The following is an 18,371-nucleotide window of genomic DNA, read 5'->3' as shown; positions in this document are numbered from 1 at the left end:
GACCTTATAAAATTCCTTGAAATCAGTTGATAGTAGTCTTTATCAGTGCATTATTAATGCTATACTTTGGTCTTACTGCTCTAATTAAAATTAAATAAGTAATTCAACTATGTCGCAAGAACCTTAATTGTATTGTATATATATATATGTATATATATATATATATATTAATTTAAATTTCTTCTCCCTTCCCTTCACTTCAAATCAGGTAGAGACTCATCAATGCTTCGAGTTTGGATTCTATCTACTATGTCACTTATTTAGATAGTGTTTCTTCTTCTTCTTCTTTCCGTCTGGTTCTTGTTGTTATTATTATCATTTTCGTTATCGTTCTTTTATTCTTATATTTTCTCTTCCTTCTTCTTTGGAGAAAATGGACATTTCATCTGTTGATGATAATTGCATGCTTCATACATCTTCATTAAAAAAAAATCCCATCCTGCATTTTTATAATTGTCATAAGGTAGGTAGCTTAGCAGACAAAATCAATGGACATTTAGATATCAATTAATCATGTAGTAAACTGATGAAACTCTTTAAATAATTACAAAATTTTGAAAATAAAAATACTCCACATAAAAATAGATCATAGTTTAAAAGATAAGTTATCAAAGTTGAGATGTAAACCTGCCTCAGAATTTCTTAGCTGAGGTGTCAAATCATATTGCTTGCAAAACCAACTAAATTTCCTTGCTGGTTGGAGTGAGTTTTTAGGATTATTTATAAATTCTATTTTTACCAATTTTTTATGTATTTTTTTGTGAAATCTATCATCACATAAGCTTATGTTTATAAGAAATTCTCCTTTCATTTTTTTTTACATCGAAACAAACAAGTTTTGAGTGATGTAAAGTAATAGTGCTCTTAGAAAAGGATATATCAAACTTCATCCGTTTAGCAATATTCGAATTCGTCAGATTACTAATATGGTATATTCCTTTTTTTTTTTTTTGTTGCCAACCCCGGTTTTCAAGGCTTTGTCCTGACTAATCCGGTGTTTGATCCGGGTCGCACACTTGGCTGTGGTGGGTGAGTCTTCAAGCGGGGATTTTTTGCATCCACAAGGTTTCGATACCGGAACCTTGCTTAAGCGGACCAAGCTACTTACCACTTAAACCAACCCCGTTGGTTATGGTATATCCCTTTATTACTATTATTATCAGTCCGATTAATTGCTTATTTGGATTTATTTTTCTTATTTTTATAAACTTTTACTTGAGATATCTGACTATTTTTCTAGAATTTCTACTAAAGTAACTACTAAAGTTACTAAATTATTAAATTTCAAACCTAACCTCGCAAACAAAATGATAAAGATGTCATAGTCGAAAACTTATATTCAATTTGTATTAATGCTCATTTAGAAAAATCTACTTAATAAATTAATTATCCGATTATCATCCGAATTCGACTGATTCTGTCCGAAAACCAATAGGATATTATCCGAATATAACAGGATACTGATATGATACTACAACTATCCAATCCGAATCCAATCTGTTTACACCCCTACCTACCGGATTTTTACCAAAAAGGAGAATAAAAGCATACAAGAAGACAAACATTAAATTTTCAGATGAGGGGTAGAATAGTCATTTCATGTAACACGGGGACACAGAGAAAATGCTGAAGTACCCTAGACAGCCCTTCTGACTTGTTGAACAACCCATATGTAATGTATTATTGGAAGTTGGAACCACCGGTCCACCACTGTACCATCTTTTCAAATTTATAAACCATTTGATACTTCCAAGTGTGTTATTATTGACCCTGGCCCCACACCCCTATATAATATCCTGTACGAGCATCTGACACGTCACCAAACAAATCCAATAATAAATTTCCTCACAAGGGGTATTTCCGTACATTACCACAACTTAAAATTTCCTTATTTTATTTTTATTTTTCCCAAGAAAAGGTAGTAATGGTGCCCTGCCCCAGGAGCTTTATACTTTGACGTGCTTCGTGCCCGCTTGGGCAGTACCCATTACACTTCTCACTGTACTAACGCCTACGTGTATCAAGTCAACTCAACGGTCTACCCTTTAGACGGCCACGATCAATCCAAACATTTAGAAGGCTCGGCAATCAACGTAGAAAAAGAACCTCGAGATTCTCGCTGATTTTTTATAAAGGATTCCATCGTTTCACGAGAAATTTTAGAAAAAAGAGCGAAATTGTAGACCCATTCTTCTTCCGCTGTTAGAAATTGACCCATTAACCCCTTTCTTGGTCCAGCCGCTTAGGTAGAATCTTCTATAGATCAGTGTGACCCCACGTACGGCTCAGATTTTAAGCTTTCCAAGTGGGACCCTCCTACGAACCCACGAATCTAAGCCGTATATAAAATATCATTATTATTTTATTTTATTTTATTAAGTAAAACTTGAAAAGATCAAAGAGAGATGAAATAAAAAGCTTCAACGATTCCCTGATGTATCATTTCAACTTGAATCAGAGAGAGAGATAAAGGAGCAGAGCAGAGATGAAGAAGCTGTATAATAAGAAGGGAAAAATCCATCCGTCGCTACCGGTTGTTTCCGATCATCTGGGGTTTTTACCTGCAACTCTTTTGACGCTTACGGTGGCGCTTTCGCCTGAAGAAAGAGAGGTTTTGGCTTATCTCATCTCTTGTACTGGGAACTCGTCGGAAGGTAGAAAGAATGTTCAGAACCAGAAGGTTTTCCTTGCTAGTAGTAGCGGTGGAGATCATCCTGCTTCGTTTAACTGCAACTGTTTCAGATGTTATATGAGTTACTGGGTTCGATGGGATTCTTCACCTAACCGTCAACTCATTCACGAGATCCTTGATGGGTTCGAAGATTGGTTGGTTAAGCAGGGAGTAAACCCTAAGAGCAAAAGAGAGAGGAAGAGAAGAGGCAATCAGGGGAGTAACAGCGATGTCAGGAACAGTTCGGCTGACCGGCATGTGATGGATGAGATGGAAGTGGCGGAGGTTAATCGTGGTGGTGGAGGAGGAGAGGGTGACACCGCCGGTAGTGTTGATGGTGGTTGCGGAGCAGAGGAAGAGCTGGAGAAAGGATCAGTGAGGCGACTTGTGAGTTTTATTGGGGAAAGGATTTGGGGTGTTTGGGGTCCATGAGATGAAGTCAAGGATGGATTAGATAATAGAAGCAAGGTAGGTGGAGATCTTTTTTGTTCCTTAAAATCAAGGATGTTCTTTTTTTTTCTTTAATTTTTCTTTCAATCTGCAATCTTCAATCTTCCCTCTACCCTCTTGTGTATAGTAATTACCCTTTTTGATCATGTAAAGAGAAATGGGTAACTTTGAATGATTAGTTAGTTTTTCTTCCTTCTTCGAGAGGGAAGTTATTATCATGCCTGCTTAGTCCATATTTCAATTTTGGAAACTGGAATGAAATGCTCTGCTTCTTGCTGACAAACGGTGACATCCACTCTTCCATGCCTTTTGCAGAAGAAGAATCAATAATAACAACCCAGCCCAGGTGGGTTTTTTTTTTGGTGTTTACTTCTTTTTTTCTGATTTGTTTCTTTCTACTTTTCTACTTCTTTTTTTCTGGGTTTTATGTCTGCAACTCTGAATGAGATGGGTTTTCTTTTTCAAAAAAAAGGAATTTTTATGAACTCTAGTTCCAGACTTAAATTTCCTCAAAACTTTGTCAATGGTTGGAGTCTTGGAGTTAGGATTTAGGATCCATTTCTCCAAGATCCGTGCAAAACACGCATAGTTTGATTTGAATTGAAATTTGAAAAAGATGGGTATGAGTTTTGGTTAAGGTGAAGTTGTTGAGAAATTTGGTAAGGACTTAAGAGTGAGGAAAGCTTTAAGCTCCATTCCCCAAAACCTCCTAATTTTGACTCCACTCATACACTCTACAGCAGTGGCAGAATGATTGTGGTTTACGATTTGCAAGTGAGAAAATTATAATTTCTGGTTTTCAGGACATCTGGTCCTTGTCGCCATTAACGAGGTAGGGAATAGAGAGACTATAAGCTAGATTAAAGCCCAACGATGTGGTGAGTTCAGAGTAGATTTCTTTAAAAAGAGTCATTTGGGGGTTAATGAGTTTTACACATTTATTACTATCTTTGCATGAACCTTTAATTCAACCCAACAGAGTCATTTGGGTTTTAATGATTTTTACACATTTATTACTATCTTTGCTTAAACCTTTGATTCAACCCTATATATAACATCATCAAGCTCTGCCCCTCACTGTTGAAAAGTCCAAATCATGGAATCACATCTACTTAGTCTTACTAACGTGTTGAGAAATCTTTGTCCAAGATTATTCTGCACTCAAAATTTTCTTTTTTTAATTTTTAAAATAGAACATCAAAAGCTACTTGATCTAATTGGGTTAGTTTATTTAGTGAAGCTCTTTCAGGAATGAATGAGACATGGTTGCCCAACTGCAACATTTTTTATATGTTTTTTGGTCTCTGTCTTCTTCAGAGGAGTGACTAGTGAGAGACTACTTCACCAAATAATTTCTTTGTTGCAAACCATGACCCTTGTCTTTTATATCAGGTTTTCAATTCATCATATAAATAAGTTTGTCCCATTTCTTACTTAATCACATATTTTGATGGGTATCTTGAATAATTTGTTTCATGAGATCTTTGGGGGAAGCAAATGTTTCAACCGATAAGTAAAGATTTATCTTAGAAGTCGGGTATAAGAACTCGGGTCATACATAATATGATTTAACCGGTACGATCTCATTTTTAGAAACCCTTTGACGGTTTCGTGTCTTAACGATGTGACAAACACTTCCTCTTAGGTTGGTGTTAATAAGCTTTATTTAGCGCTCTCCTTTATATTCCCTTTTTATAAAAAAAAGTAAAATAAGAGCCACTACTAAACTCCATAATTAGATCATGTTGCTAAGTTATCTACCATAATCTCATTAAATAGTGGGTTTTTATTTTTAGTGCCATACCATAATTTGTAGTTATCAACTTTATTCTTTCTTTAGAAAAGAGGGCTATAAGTACCCAACATGGGCTATTATATATATTTCAAGTCTTGGATGATTCTAGTTTGAAAAGCTTAGCATGGGTCCATGGTCTTTTTTGATATTGCAGCTTTGATCTGCTGTTGCTTTTTATTGAAGATGAACAAAGTAAGATATGGCAAAGACTATAGGACTTATCACTTTCAACTTTTATTTTGGGTATTGGAATTCATGACATCAAGTGTTCAAAGATTCTGTAATCTGATCGCTGATGCTTTGGCCCGTGGTGGTCTGTCTGCTAGTTCCAGGTGTGTTTGGCCTGTGAGCTCTCCCTGACTCCTGGATTTGTTATCCCAGGAGTTGGCCGTGTGTAACTGTTCTGCTGTTGAATAAAGTGCAGTTTACCAAACAAAAAAAAGTGTTCAAAGATTCTGGATCTTTAGAATCCTTAGGTATATATAGCATGTCTGACTAGGTTGTCATGGTCTGCTTTTAGGTTATTATTCAACCTTTCAAATGGGTTAAGAACTTATGGTTTTTAAGAATATATATGTTTTTTTTTTTTTCGTGAAAAAAAGAGGGAATGCAGTAGCGGCAATCTAGTGCCCCCGCTATGCAATGTTTGGACTTTTATACATATGTTTCGATCGCTTTAAAAAGTATAAAAATGACTTGAATAAACTTGATATATCGATCCATATCAATGTTGCTATATTGATATTGACCAAAACTGAAGAAATATTGGAAAGAGACTGAGCCAATAAAGCGTGTGAAAATGAAATAAAATGATGTGATCTCATGGAAGCATAAGAGAATCCGAAATTGCTTTAGTCAACGGTCAAGCGAAATTTTGGTCTGTTGGAATCTCAATCGTTGAATTTTAATGGTTGAGATTGAAAATTTGTCCAAAATTTTGATCTGACGGACCGAATTGTTTGGCTTGACTGTCTATAGCTCATTTAAAGCGAAGCAAAGACCTAAGAAAATCAAAAAAGCCTTGTAGTTGTCAACTCTCAAATTCAATAGCAAAAAAGAAGTGGAACGTTAAGGGGTCAACATTTGATATTCAAGTCTTACTAGCGTTGCAGACACTCTCTGTCGTTGAACAAATCTACAAATATGCCATTTTGTATTTCATAATCTGATAACTTTTAAACTAAATTTTGAATTAACGTTTGAACCAACTTTCCTTGCTTAAAATTCAGGTTAAAATTTGATTATTAAGATGCAGATTAGGTAACCAGATAGATTAAAACATATGGATTTGTTTTTTTTTTTTTTTTTTTGGAGTAAAATAGTATAACAATTTATTTTTATAAAAATACAGTGATATATTAAGAACCCTGAAAAAACTAAGAGCAAATTTCACTGGCATCGTAAAATAAAGGCCTTAAAGCATGATAAACTACTTTATATTTAAAAATTAGAGATATCTCAAATTTGGATTTTCATTTGACACATTTATCCAATTTGTCAGTGAAAACCGTTAAATCCAATGAAAATTCAAATTTTAAGTGTTTGTAATTTCTAAATATAAAATGGAGTTGTCAGTGTTTTAAGGCCTCCATTTTTAAGGTTGTCAGTATAATTTGCTCAAAAACTAATTGATCCAAAGATTGAGACCGTGAAAACACCAAAGGCAGTTTTAAGAAGAACAAAATTGATATTACAATTTATTAATATATAGTATATGAAAGTGGATCTGCATGATGGAGGACCTCACAACCATCTCAATTAGTCAATTCTATGTAAATTTTCCATAAAACAACTTGGAAGAAGGAAAAAAAAGACTAGTGCCTGTTACCATCAAGCAGTTAAAGTACATAATTGAACCAAACAAAAGCAAAAAGTAGCTACGTCTGAAATTTAACACCTTTATGAGTATGATTTTTTTTTTTTTTGAGTAAATTGCATTGACACCGCCTTAAAGCACAGATATCCCACTTTATATTTGAAAAACACATCACACCCAAAATTGAATTTTCATTGGACATATTATTCAAATTTGTCATTAAAAACCGTTAAATCACTATTTATTTTATTTTAATTTAAAAAATTAATCCAATGAAAATACAATTTTGGGATATCTGTGTTTTTCAAGTAGGGTGTCAGGACCTTTAGGTCTCCATTTTACGGTGCCAATGCAATTTGCTCTTCTTCTTCTTTCCCTGATGAAAAGTTTTATAATTTCAGGAAAAACAGATGGGGAAAAAAAATACACGCATACATAGAAACTAAGATCCTGCTTATCTCATAGATATGATATGTCAGGTGTAAAGTTGTGGGTGGGTATATGAATATAGTTTTGATCTTATCTACACTAGATTTTCTCAACTGGGGAAAAGGAAAGCCCAAGTCCTGAGTCATAGCTTTATTGATTGACTACCATAACTAAGAAAAAATTAAAGTTCTGCCATGGTTAGAAGGAAAGCATTAAAGTTATTTGTTCAAGAGTGGTTACTACTTGTACATATTCCAAAGATAGAAACGTTTTGGCCAGAGCAGATAGTTCCAGATTCGCTGTTCAAGCATATTGTACCAAAACCATTTCAACAGGAAATCTGATTGTCTTGATAACATTTAATGTCTAGAATCCAATTAATGAAGCAATTGGGTTAACCCCAGAGGTGGAAATGTTCAATTTTGGGGAATTTTCGTTTATTTACGCGCCTCTCAGATCGCAACACGTGTCTTTTTTCAGATCCAACAATTGTATTCTCTCTTGTCTTTGTAGCCACAGCCGTTGATTCTGAAAAACACCTAAGAGCCCTTCTGGGGATACTTGTATGATAGCAAACAAAGGTTCCAACTTGGGGTTGGATGTCTGTTGTATGGGTTTGTGGGCTGATTCTATACAAGCCCATAGGACTTGAGGCCCAGAAGAACCAGCCCATCTTGTGCTCAATGGTCTTTATGGGCCTTAACATTTGAGAGAATTTTTAGGGTTTACTTTGGTATATCTCTCTGTTCCCCTTTCTCCACTGTCAGTGAAGACTCCTCTCTTTATCTGGTAAATAGATCTTAATTTCCAGGGATATATTTTCAGTTAGAACACATATGAATCAAACAATCTCCTTTCTTGTTTACCAGGCTGGAGATGCTGTTTCTGTAGCAGACTACAAGTTAGTGCATAGCTTTTTGCAGTAATAACTACTGAAACACAACAAAAGAAAACTAAAAAGTTTGTACAGCTGCGTAAATGTCATACTAAATTAAATCATTTGGGTTCTTTAGGAAAGTGGAGCTTGATCAGCATGGGGAGTTCTGCCAATTCCACCTGATCTTTACCCAACAAAATACTCTTCAACTTCTCATCACAGTTCACTACATTCATGTTGTTCCGGTCCTGCAATGACCCACAAAGTTTAAATCAAGATATGTAAGATTCACAAGCCATGAAAGAGGTGCAATAGAAAAACAGTTGAGTAGTTACATTTGGAAACAATGGAGTACAAAGAGCAACTAAATTGGGCTCTCAAAATATTTGCATGTGATCATCATTGGCTGTCTTCAACTAAACAGGATTCTCATATCATTTGAAAGTAACTAAAGCACCCTCTTTTTTCAAAGTTTACGATGGATAAATCATCCATCACAGAAAAACCATATCCTGTGTGTAAATGTTCATAGCCTCCACAATCTTTCATCTAGAATGTGGATTTTGACCACTCGGTAAAATAATTGTTTCTCCTTGACTAAAACCTTGTAGCAATCCATCTACGCGTTCCCAAAATTGGAACTTACTACTTTCTTCCAATTCTGCTTGAGGTGTGTAACTGCAAATTATATTGATGACCACTTTTTTTGAGTACAACTCTATGGACATAATTCTATCTCCGCATGTTTCAACATCCACCACATCACTCTTTAAATTTCTATTCATTACTGTACCTACTCCGTGCTATTACTATTAATTCTATATGCCAAAGTTTAAAGTGGTTCAACTCAGCTGTCTTAACCCTTCCATCTAGTCTCTTGCATACAGAGTACGTTCATTATCTGTTGAAACTCTAATGTTCCAAGATGCTAATCCAATCATATACTCGTGTAGCCTGCCGTCAACTCCAAACCCTTGACTACTTTTTAGGCATCCAGGGCTAGCTAACCCTTGCTCACTCTTCACCAAATCTAGGTCATAAATGCAGCTTGCCGCTTATTCTAAAAGGGATACATTGATAATATAAGTCTGCAATTTAGGTTTGAAGAAAAATCCGAACTAAATAATAGAAGGTATTACAAGGTTTTAAAAAGAGCCAAGCAAGGGTTAGCCATTTCGAAGGTTCAGCAGGTCAGGGGGATGATTCGATCACAATATGGGTGGGTTTTGGTAGAGAGAAAAGGCTGTAAGTTAGGGGACACATTAGGGCGTAACAGGAAAACGAGAAAACAATGGGAAAAGGCTAGGATCATGGTTTGCCTTCAAATATACTCACTGGAGTTGCAGTCCTTCAAAGTAAGCAGCTTTGTTGAGTCTGGAACTTGATGATAATCCCTGATGAAGGGGGTATTCATTAACTAATTTGCAAGGAAAGCTTTGTAGCATTTCCCAGGCTTCTCACGATCAAGGAGTCAACTGGTCTATCTGACCAACATAGACTTAAAACACTAAGCAGAAAGCACTCACACTTTGGGAAGGAAAAGAAGGCAGCAGCAAGCAGCAGTTTGCTTTGAGCAATAAAGATCGATTAATCAAGTTTGCCTTTCTATTCTTCTGCCATAATATCAACTCTGGTTAGAAGTTGGAAATTTGAACTTAATTAGCTAAATTTCTCAGATCTCTCAACTATATCCAGTTCTCTTGGTACTAATAGGAATTGTCTGCTGCACCACTGTTTTTATCTCAGATTCCTGAGATCTTTAACCAGCAGAAAATCATCAGTTTCTGGTCCATCAAATCAGCCCCTGTTCAGTAAACTCAATTTGCAATTCTTGGTTCAATCTGAAACTTTCCGAATATATCCATTTCCGGAATATTCTTTATTTTTTAGAGATCCTATTCCATTTCTTCACCTTCCTCCTCAATTGAATTAACTCCAATGAATAGAAACGGCACAAAATATTCAAGCACAATCAGGCATTTGACATTTCTCTCATCCAAACAAGAGAAATGTCGACGAAAGGGAAGAGATACCTTCAGCACCCTCAAGATCTTCCCAGAACAACATCTATCATGGCTATACTTAAGCATGCTTGCTAGGAATCATCACCAACACTGATATGGACTCTCTAACAGTTAGGCTTTATGATTAAGGTTTCTTCCTATAGATCTAAATATTTTCAGAAAGTAGGATTGGGCATTTAGGATTTCATGCTTATATGTTTTGGCTTGGGTTTCATCCTCAACTCTGGTTTCAGAAGTTTTCCAATGTGTTGCAGTAAACTAGTGTGTCTGAGTCATGCTTGTAAGTAGGAAATTAACTACCGATTTCATAGTTGTCACGGTATCTAGGCAACCAAAGATATTGGAATGGTCCTGGACAATAGGTTGACATCAGAAAAGAACACCTGGACTCCTATGCACCCCTATGTGATGACAACTGTGATAAAAAAAAAATAAAAAATAAAATATCTCGACTCTTAAGTTCTCTTAATTGTTCTTGAGTTGTATTATTGTGTGATTGATCCTTCAAGTATGTAAAACAAGTACTGACTACAGTCCAAGTGAGCAGTGTGTAGAATACATGTATATAATTTTAAAGTTCGGTTATGACAGAGCTACATATATATTAAAGGCAACATATGTTTGAGCAAAGTGTGGGTGTCTGATTCGCTGCTACCAAGACCTTCCTTTCTCTATTCCTTTTTTGCTCCCATTTGAACAGATTTGATGACTTGGATTAGGTTCTTACTTGCTAAAGATCTCGATCATAGTATTTGAAACCTAAGGAATCTCAATCATGGCTATCTAGACATAATATACCCAAGGTGTAATCTACCGTAAAAAAAAGAGCAAATTGCACTGGCACCCCAAAATGAAGGCGTTAAAGCACTGAAACCCCACTTTATGTTTAAAAGGCACAGAGACCCCAAAATTGGATTTTCATTGGATATATTTGTCCAATTTATCATTGAAAACCTTTCACACATTGTTTATTATAGGGATATTTTTTTAAAATAAACAGTAATTTAACTGTTTTCAGTGATAAATTTGACAAATATTTCCAATGAAATCCAATTTTGGGGTCTTTGTGCTTTTTAAACATAAAGTGGGGTATCAGTGCTTTAAGGCCTCCATTTTGGGGTGCCAGTGCAATTTGTTCAAAAAAAAAATGGCAAACCATCTAATCAACAAGCACAGGTTTTTTTTTTTTTTTTTTTGGGGGGAGGGGGTAAAATATCAACATACACAGTTATTCAAACCCTACAGACCACCTAATTCAAAGAAAGAAAAATTGAAAGCAGCCCCAGCTCTAAAATGATAAGCAACAATTACCTTTTTTTTAACCATTAGAGGCAATGCTATTCCCTTTTATCTTACCATAAGGTCACTAGAGCTAATACAATTTTACAAAACCTCAACATCTATTTCTTTCCGCCTCTAAATGTGAAGTGATTACTACCACCAAGCCCAATGCTAGATATAGTTAGATCATATTTCTCCCATTTCCTTTCACTTTTTTCATCCACATGATTCTGCCAAGTCAAATTACAAAAATCTCTAAGTATTTAAAATATAAATTTGTCATTGCCAGAAAGCAGTTCAGGATTGAAGCTACAAAGACTCCATGATGAAAACATCTTCTTTGTGGTGGTAGCTTACCACTGATTGTACACCACAAATGCCACCCTGCATCTTTGAGGATCATGTTCAAGTACCCAATACTAAAATCTAGAAAATCAATTTGTTTTAAGTGAAGATGCTAGACATGACAAATGTTTTGAAAAGCAACCCGTAGAAGGATTAATCTATAACTATTCAAGGTTTTTTTTTCTTTCCTTTTCTTGTTTCTTGGTAATACCATTCAAGTATAATGGTGAAACTAAAACCACCCCTAAGCCATCCACCTCTCCAAATAAAAGTGATTCCTACAGCCAAACGCAAATAGTCAAGCTCAGGATTTGATGAAATGGTTGAGCTTTATTGGGCAATGATCACTCAAAGAAAGAGCATAATCTCTTGTGGGTTTCATGGGCAGCAACAACTAGAAGTTCCACGATATTTCAATTTTGGACCAGGAAGGCTAAATTGCGAAATTCATAATCGAAGATAACCCCATTTAGATTAGCTAAAGAAAGAAGAGAGCCAAAACACATATAGAACGATATGCAGTCTCACCAGAGCTTTTGAACCAGCTAGTTAAAGTGATTGTGTGTGTGTGTGTGAGAGAGAGAGAGAGTGAGGAACCTGGAGATTGTTGGTCTTGATGTAGGACCATACGCGGATGAAACAACCCAAGCGAGAAATCTGAGACTGACCCACGAACTCTCGAATTGTGGAAGGGAGATTAACGAGGTCAATGAGATTTCCCAGCTTCTTTGGGTTCGCTTCAATGGCAATCTTAGCGCGCTGCGGCAGCATCTCTCTTCTCTGGTTTTCTGTAATTTGCGTCGGCGGACGAAGCTTCCGCTCTGTTGGTCTCTTGTTTGTCTAACAGACTAACACCCTAGACGGCTAAACCGAACCAGCCATGGGAACGGTCGATTCTGATTCGGATCGATCAAAAATCGGACGATACCGATTCCTCCCCCCCCCCCCCCCCCCACAAATCATAAAATGAAAAAATACAATTTTATTCAAAAATATATGGGTATCCCTTATTGGGAATGCACATGAATTGCGTGAAATTACTTCAGTCGTGCGCATGACAGTCAAGTGAAATTTTGGTCCGTTGGATCATAAATCTCAATCAAAATTCAAATTTCGACTGTTGAATTTCAATTATCGAGATTTTGATCCGACAAACTAAAGTGATTGGCTTGACCGTCCTACACATTAATGCACAGTGCTGAAGTAAAGTCCTAAATTGTGTACCTCAATGCCTTTTAATATTTTTTTTTTGGTCTCCATCAATCAATCGTAATGACTTGGGGCTCACAAGCCCAGCGGGAGGGAGAAGGTTTGGTAGGAGCAGAAATTCAAACTATGATCTCCTTGGACTTATTGTTCTACATAAGAGGTTGTTAGCCTATCACTGCTTTGTTAGAAGCACATCTAGAGCTGACCTCAAATATATGAGTATCCGTTCTTGGGAATGTACATGAATTAGGATACTGATCTGAATTCGCCTCAATTTAGCAGAGAGTCGAACCATGACCTCCTTGGACTTACCACCTCTACATGACTACATAAGAGATTGCCACCATTGTGCTAGAAGTACATCCACAATTGACCTCAATTCGTTATAATGATTGCTTCACTAGTCCATTCCGCGCTATTAGTATTGTAACAACTATTTACCTTTTCAACTCCACTTCCAAATCTAGTATCATAAATCTTCAAAAGATTGGTTGGGCACGATTGATAGAATTAAGGGTGTCAATTAGTGCAGTACTAATTTTCAATATTGAAAATCAAAATCGTACCGTAACGAATTTCGCGGTACAATACAGTTTCGGTATTTGCAAAAACAGTTCAGTACAGTTTAGGACTTTAGGTATTAAATCAGTGTGAAAAAATAGTTTAAACAGGGTTTAGTACGGTATAATTTTACAAACAAACCCATGCTATTTTTATTATTAGTTCATTAAGATTCTAATGAAATTGCGATCAAACAATCGATAAAATCTAATATTAACAAAAACAAAGCAAGTAAATCTAAGAAGAAAAGTAAATTACGAAATGAAAAACTGAAACAGTGAATTAGGTATAAGGTAAAGGTAAAATGTTTTAATTGTAAAATTACATCGATATTCCTTAATTTAGTACGATACTAATTAGGTACGGTTTCGGTACATACTGATGGTATGAGTACCTAAAATCGGAACAGTACCGAAGAAATTCAATTTCGGTACGAACAATATTAAATTTTGAACAAAATAGTACGATTAAATGATTTTGATATGCAATTAATACCCTTAAATAGGATAGCAATAGGGATCAAATCTTACAACTAAATTATTCTTTAACTTCAAAGGGCACAAGAAAAAACTCCAAAGTCCCTAGAGAAAGTCACTCTAATGGTTCATTGAGTGTTGGAAAAAATAAATTTAGTGCTAACTAAAGTTGAGACCAGTTAACTCCTTCACGCCAACCTTACTTGTACGAAAACCTTAAAAAGCGATGGTTAATGATGTCATACATTATGAATGTTAACAAGTAATCCATCCATATGGGTTCTCTTGATTCAAATTAAGTAATACAACTTTAACTACTTTATGATGCTTTCTTACATAGAAACCCACTAGATATTTCATAATTTGCTATTGAATTTGTTAACTTTGCTTCATTTTGATCTAGGCCCATTCCATCGATCAATTTTTGGGTTTTTTTTAAGGAATTAAACCATTATGTTTCCAAATCTGTCAAGAATCTTTTAAGATTTTTGTATTAGTGTTGTAGATTTTGCAAAAGTGAGTTCAAAATCCTTACTTCAAAGACAGAAAGAAAGATGCTAAGTATCCTTTTATTTATTTTTATATTTTTTGGGTATAATCTACCAATTCATGCTTGGTTGTTTTTTATGTAAAATTTGGTAGGAGTTGTTCTCATTGTCACATTAAATCCAAATTCCGCATGAGGATACTACTTTTTTTTTAATGATAGAAATAATATATAAGGATACTTGATGTGGCATCTTGTCCACCTTAGTTATTCTAATTTCCCATCCATATTTTTTTCATCACCGACATGCAATCTGAATTTTTTTTATCACATCTTCTCTTTAATAGTTTAAACAACAAACTTGTTTATGGGTTTTCAAACTTAGGCAAGTTAATCATCTGATCAATTTATGTGCATGTTGACTATATTCTGAGGAATATAGTTTTATATATAAAGAGGGCGAGAGAGTGGGGGATAACTATTTTATATATAATACTATGGAACTTCAAACCTAGAGCCAAGAAAATTTGAACCCCAAGGGATGTCTCAGTTTGTAAAAGACCAACACTTCCACATAGGAGGTCAGAGTTCGAATCCCTTCGGGGCCAGGGACAAAGCCCCGCATATATTAATTATATAAAAGTTCTTATGAGGATGTAGTCGTGATGCATGCAAGCTGACCCAGATGAACCTTGGATAAAAAAAACCAAAAAATTTGAATTTTTGATCTTGTATTGGTCTTTACCAATTAAACTAACCCATTATGATTAAAAAAATTGATATTTATTAAATTAACCACACTAATTGAATCTAATTTGAAGTGATGTGGATAAGATATAAGATTTATTTAGTGGGTCCAGTTGATTGAGAATAAAGGTATGAAGCATTGATATTAGTCTATGTATTTCACGAGAAAAAAAAAATGGTCTATGTATTAATATTGATATTGATATCTAATCAATACTATTACAGTTGATCTTATTGAATGTTTTATCTATTAAAATATTAAAAATTAGATTTCAAAAATACCACTTATCATAATCCGAGAATTTTACATTAAAATATCCACACAATAACAACAAATAAAAATTCCTTCTTAAGAAGCCAAGCTTTTTTATGAAGGAAGGTTAAAAGAATTTATTAATTAGAATCAAAAGAAAAATGAAAGTTGGCTTACATTACCAACAAAGATTGAGTTGGGTTCCAATCTGGCACAAGTATATTAATTGATTGTCACATGATAGTTTGATTAATACTCAAATGTGAGCTTATGCTATATGTTATTATATAATAATACATTTTTAATGCTCACCGGCTCCTATTAAATTTGTTTTTGTAGAGTTCTTATTGGAGAGAGAGAAGACCCCTCAACTCAGGTCCTGGAACTCTACCCCATTCAAAGTTGTCAACATTACACGGGCTAAGAGGCTAGTGATACGGGAAGAATGTATCCGACTGGGTCTGGACCCGAGTGGATGCTCAACCAGTAGCAGGGTTGGGTTCTTAGCCGACTGCACGACATATACGGAAGACTAACATATATGGAAGGCTCCACTCACACTGGACCTATATGGCAACATCACTGTGAACGGAAGGTCAACCTTAGGGATGATTAGGTAGAACAACCGTCGGGGAGCCTATCTGAACCTAAAAAGGTAACCCACATACTATTTAAACAAAGACTCACCCCTCCGGTAAGACACGAACACTTTCTTAGCAAATTTCTGTGTTGCACTTGCACGGGACCTTAATCTGATCACCGACTGACTTAGCCATTGGAGGCAGTTACTCGGCATCCTAGTCGGCGCATGTCTAACATTTCTTGCAGGGCTCATCGTATCTGGACACGAGAAAGCAATCAAGTATTAGCCCGGCTTAGTCGGAACCTAGATTGGATCTGAGACACATCAGAATCATCTAGCATGGAAGGCCTATTCGGGTCAGGGCCTGAGTTATTGGCCATGTTCCTCTGAGTGGTTACTGAATTTATGCTCAGTTTCCACTCCTGCCCCTGTTCTTTAATGAAAGTTTGATTACCCAAAAAAAAAAAAAAAGTGGATATATATATTTTTTTCTTCTTTCTTCTAATAAAGACATTCATTCAGCTTGGAGTTAATGCCCAAAAACAGATAAGAGCACCTTATGAAACTATGGGGAGTAATATGGCCACTTCGTTCTTGAAGAAATGGTGAGTGCAGAGTGTTTGCCTTTCAAGCTAAGGGTATAGGCTAGCCCATTATAATCTCTAGTAGTAAAAGAAAAATTACTGTTTTCAAACTCCTCCAATAAGAAACCAATAATAAATAAGATTCCACATATCTGAGTAGGAAGGGTTGAGTTTTGATCCTTAATCAGATTAACTAAAGTGTGGTTGACAGACCAAATTTCAAATTGTAAAAATTTTGGAATGCATGGTACCCATTATTACGTAGGAGCCTATTTTCAGCACTAAACATGGTCTGCCCAGTGGAAAAAAACGGCTACAGATGTACAAGTTGATTGTAATTAGATTTCCAGAAAAAACAGATCAACCTTGTAAACATTCTAATACTTGAATTTCCATGTAATTTCCTTTCTCAAAGCAATAACGATGGCAGAGAAGAAAGCTGACATGAAAGTGTAACTTTGAACTTCTCTCTTTCAAACAGATCAACCTTGTAAACATTCTTCCCCATCCATGTTAAGTGCATACTCTCCCCAGTGGTTTGTAGAGTCTCCTAAGTTAAGTTTAGAAACAAGGGACTTTTTCTTTCACTGGGAATAAATCCAATTTATAGCAGAAATAAGCACTTTTAACTTAGAATACAGAAACAATGAGGAAGGAGGATACAACATAACAAAAGGGAAGAATACCATTCCAAGATACTTAGATTCAGAAAAATTCTTGCACGGATAAATCAACCATTCAGAAATGACAGAACAAAATCTAAATTTTACAAAATGGAGTTTGCAATCACATCCATATTTAATATCTCAGCAGCTTCTGACTTGGCCTTTGCAATCCTCTTCCCTGCAATTCTTGTTGACCTTGTTGAAAGAAACTGTCATGTATTTGTTGAAAGAAACTTTCGTATACTTCATGAAAGAAACTCTCAAATACTTCATGAAAGGCGCCTTCAAAATCCTGTTGAAAGATCCTCTTGTAGAAAAATGCCCGACTGTAATTTAGATTAAAGGGATAAGAAAAATGAATTTATCAAATGCAGGTAAAACATAACTACCAGAAAATATGACAAGCACTTAATAATATCAACATTTATGGAGACTTTTCACCTAAATAACTTGTAACAGCAGTTCCTAGCCATCTTTTTAACCATATGTATAGAATAAAGTAGAAGACAAATGATTGATATTTTTGAAATATCAATCCTGCTGGAGGGAAAGGAAGGTCATCCTAACAATCACGTTCAGCATAATTCTAGAGGCCATTGAAAAACTTCGGCCAGACCCTTCTTTGAATCTGTTAAGGCTGTGATCTAAAATTCTAGAAAACAAACAAACAAGGTATATAACTGGGCAACGAGGAATTATTTAAACAAATACAAGAAGATTACAAAAAACTCACACTTTCTGGTATTCGTCAATGACCTTTTGCCTTTTTTCTGGCACCCACGTTGGCGGATTCGTAATGTTGAACTGCCAAGCGCAATCAATAGTTGGATAGACGATATTCAACTGCCAGAGATGAGACGATCAGAAAAACCCTAAAAATAAGAACCCAATAACCAAAAATGATTTAAGGATGCAAATTTTAAGGTTTTGAGTATACAAACCTTCATCTTGGTTACACTCTAGCTTCCGCTCGCAGCAAGAGGCTAGAAAACATTACTACTAGTTAGGACTCCTCAAGAAAAGAAATAGAGTTCTAATTGTGTTAATCTTAAAATTCAATCATAAATATACACTTACCAATTTAGTTTTCTCCAATATCTTAGTCGTTTCAATTGTTA

General features: G+C 35.4%; 2 protein-coding genes across 2 annotated transcripts; one reads left to right on the top strand and one right to left on the bottom strand.

Annotated features, from left to right (window-relative positions):
• The first annotated feature begins 2,425 nt into the window (after positions 1-2,425).
• LOC149004110 (uncharacterized) lies at positions 2,426-4,688 on the top strand. Its single transcript, XM_089168886.1, has one exon. It carries the CDS (start codon positions 2,486-2,488, stop codon positions 3,101-3,103), a length of 618 nt encoding a protein of 205 aa, XP_089025012.1. The 5' UTR covers positions 2,426-2,485; the 3' UTR covers positions 3,104-4,688.
• A 2,545-nt stretch (positions 4,689-7,233) lies between these two features.
• On the bottom strand, positions 7,234-12,535 carry LOC149004109 (SWIB/MDM2 domain superfamily protein). The gene is made up of 2 exons (XM_089169000.1): positions 12,286-12,535; positions 7,234-8,286 (listed from the first exon to the last, which is right to left on the bottom strand). The coding sequence occupies exons 1-2, from the start codon at positions 12,457-12,459 to the stop codon at positions 8,158-8,160; spliced, it is 303 nt and encodes a 100-aa protein (XP_089025126.1). The 5' UTR covers positions 12,460-12,535; the 3' UTR covers positions 7,234-8,157.
• Between the last annotated feature and the right edge of the window lie 5,836 nt (positions 12,536-18,371).

The sequence above is a fragment of the Hakea prostrata genome, chromosome 9, assembly GCF_041222555.1.
Source record: "Hakea prostrata isolate BN-2017 chromosome 9, UWA_Hpros_2, whole genome shotgun sequence".
NCBI lineage: Eukaryota > Viridiplantae > Streptophyta > Magnoliopsida > Proteales > Proteaceae > Hakea > Hakea prostrata.
Note: the sequence above shows the minus strand (reverse complement) of the source record. Positions and strands in the feature narration are given on the sequence as shown.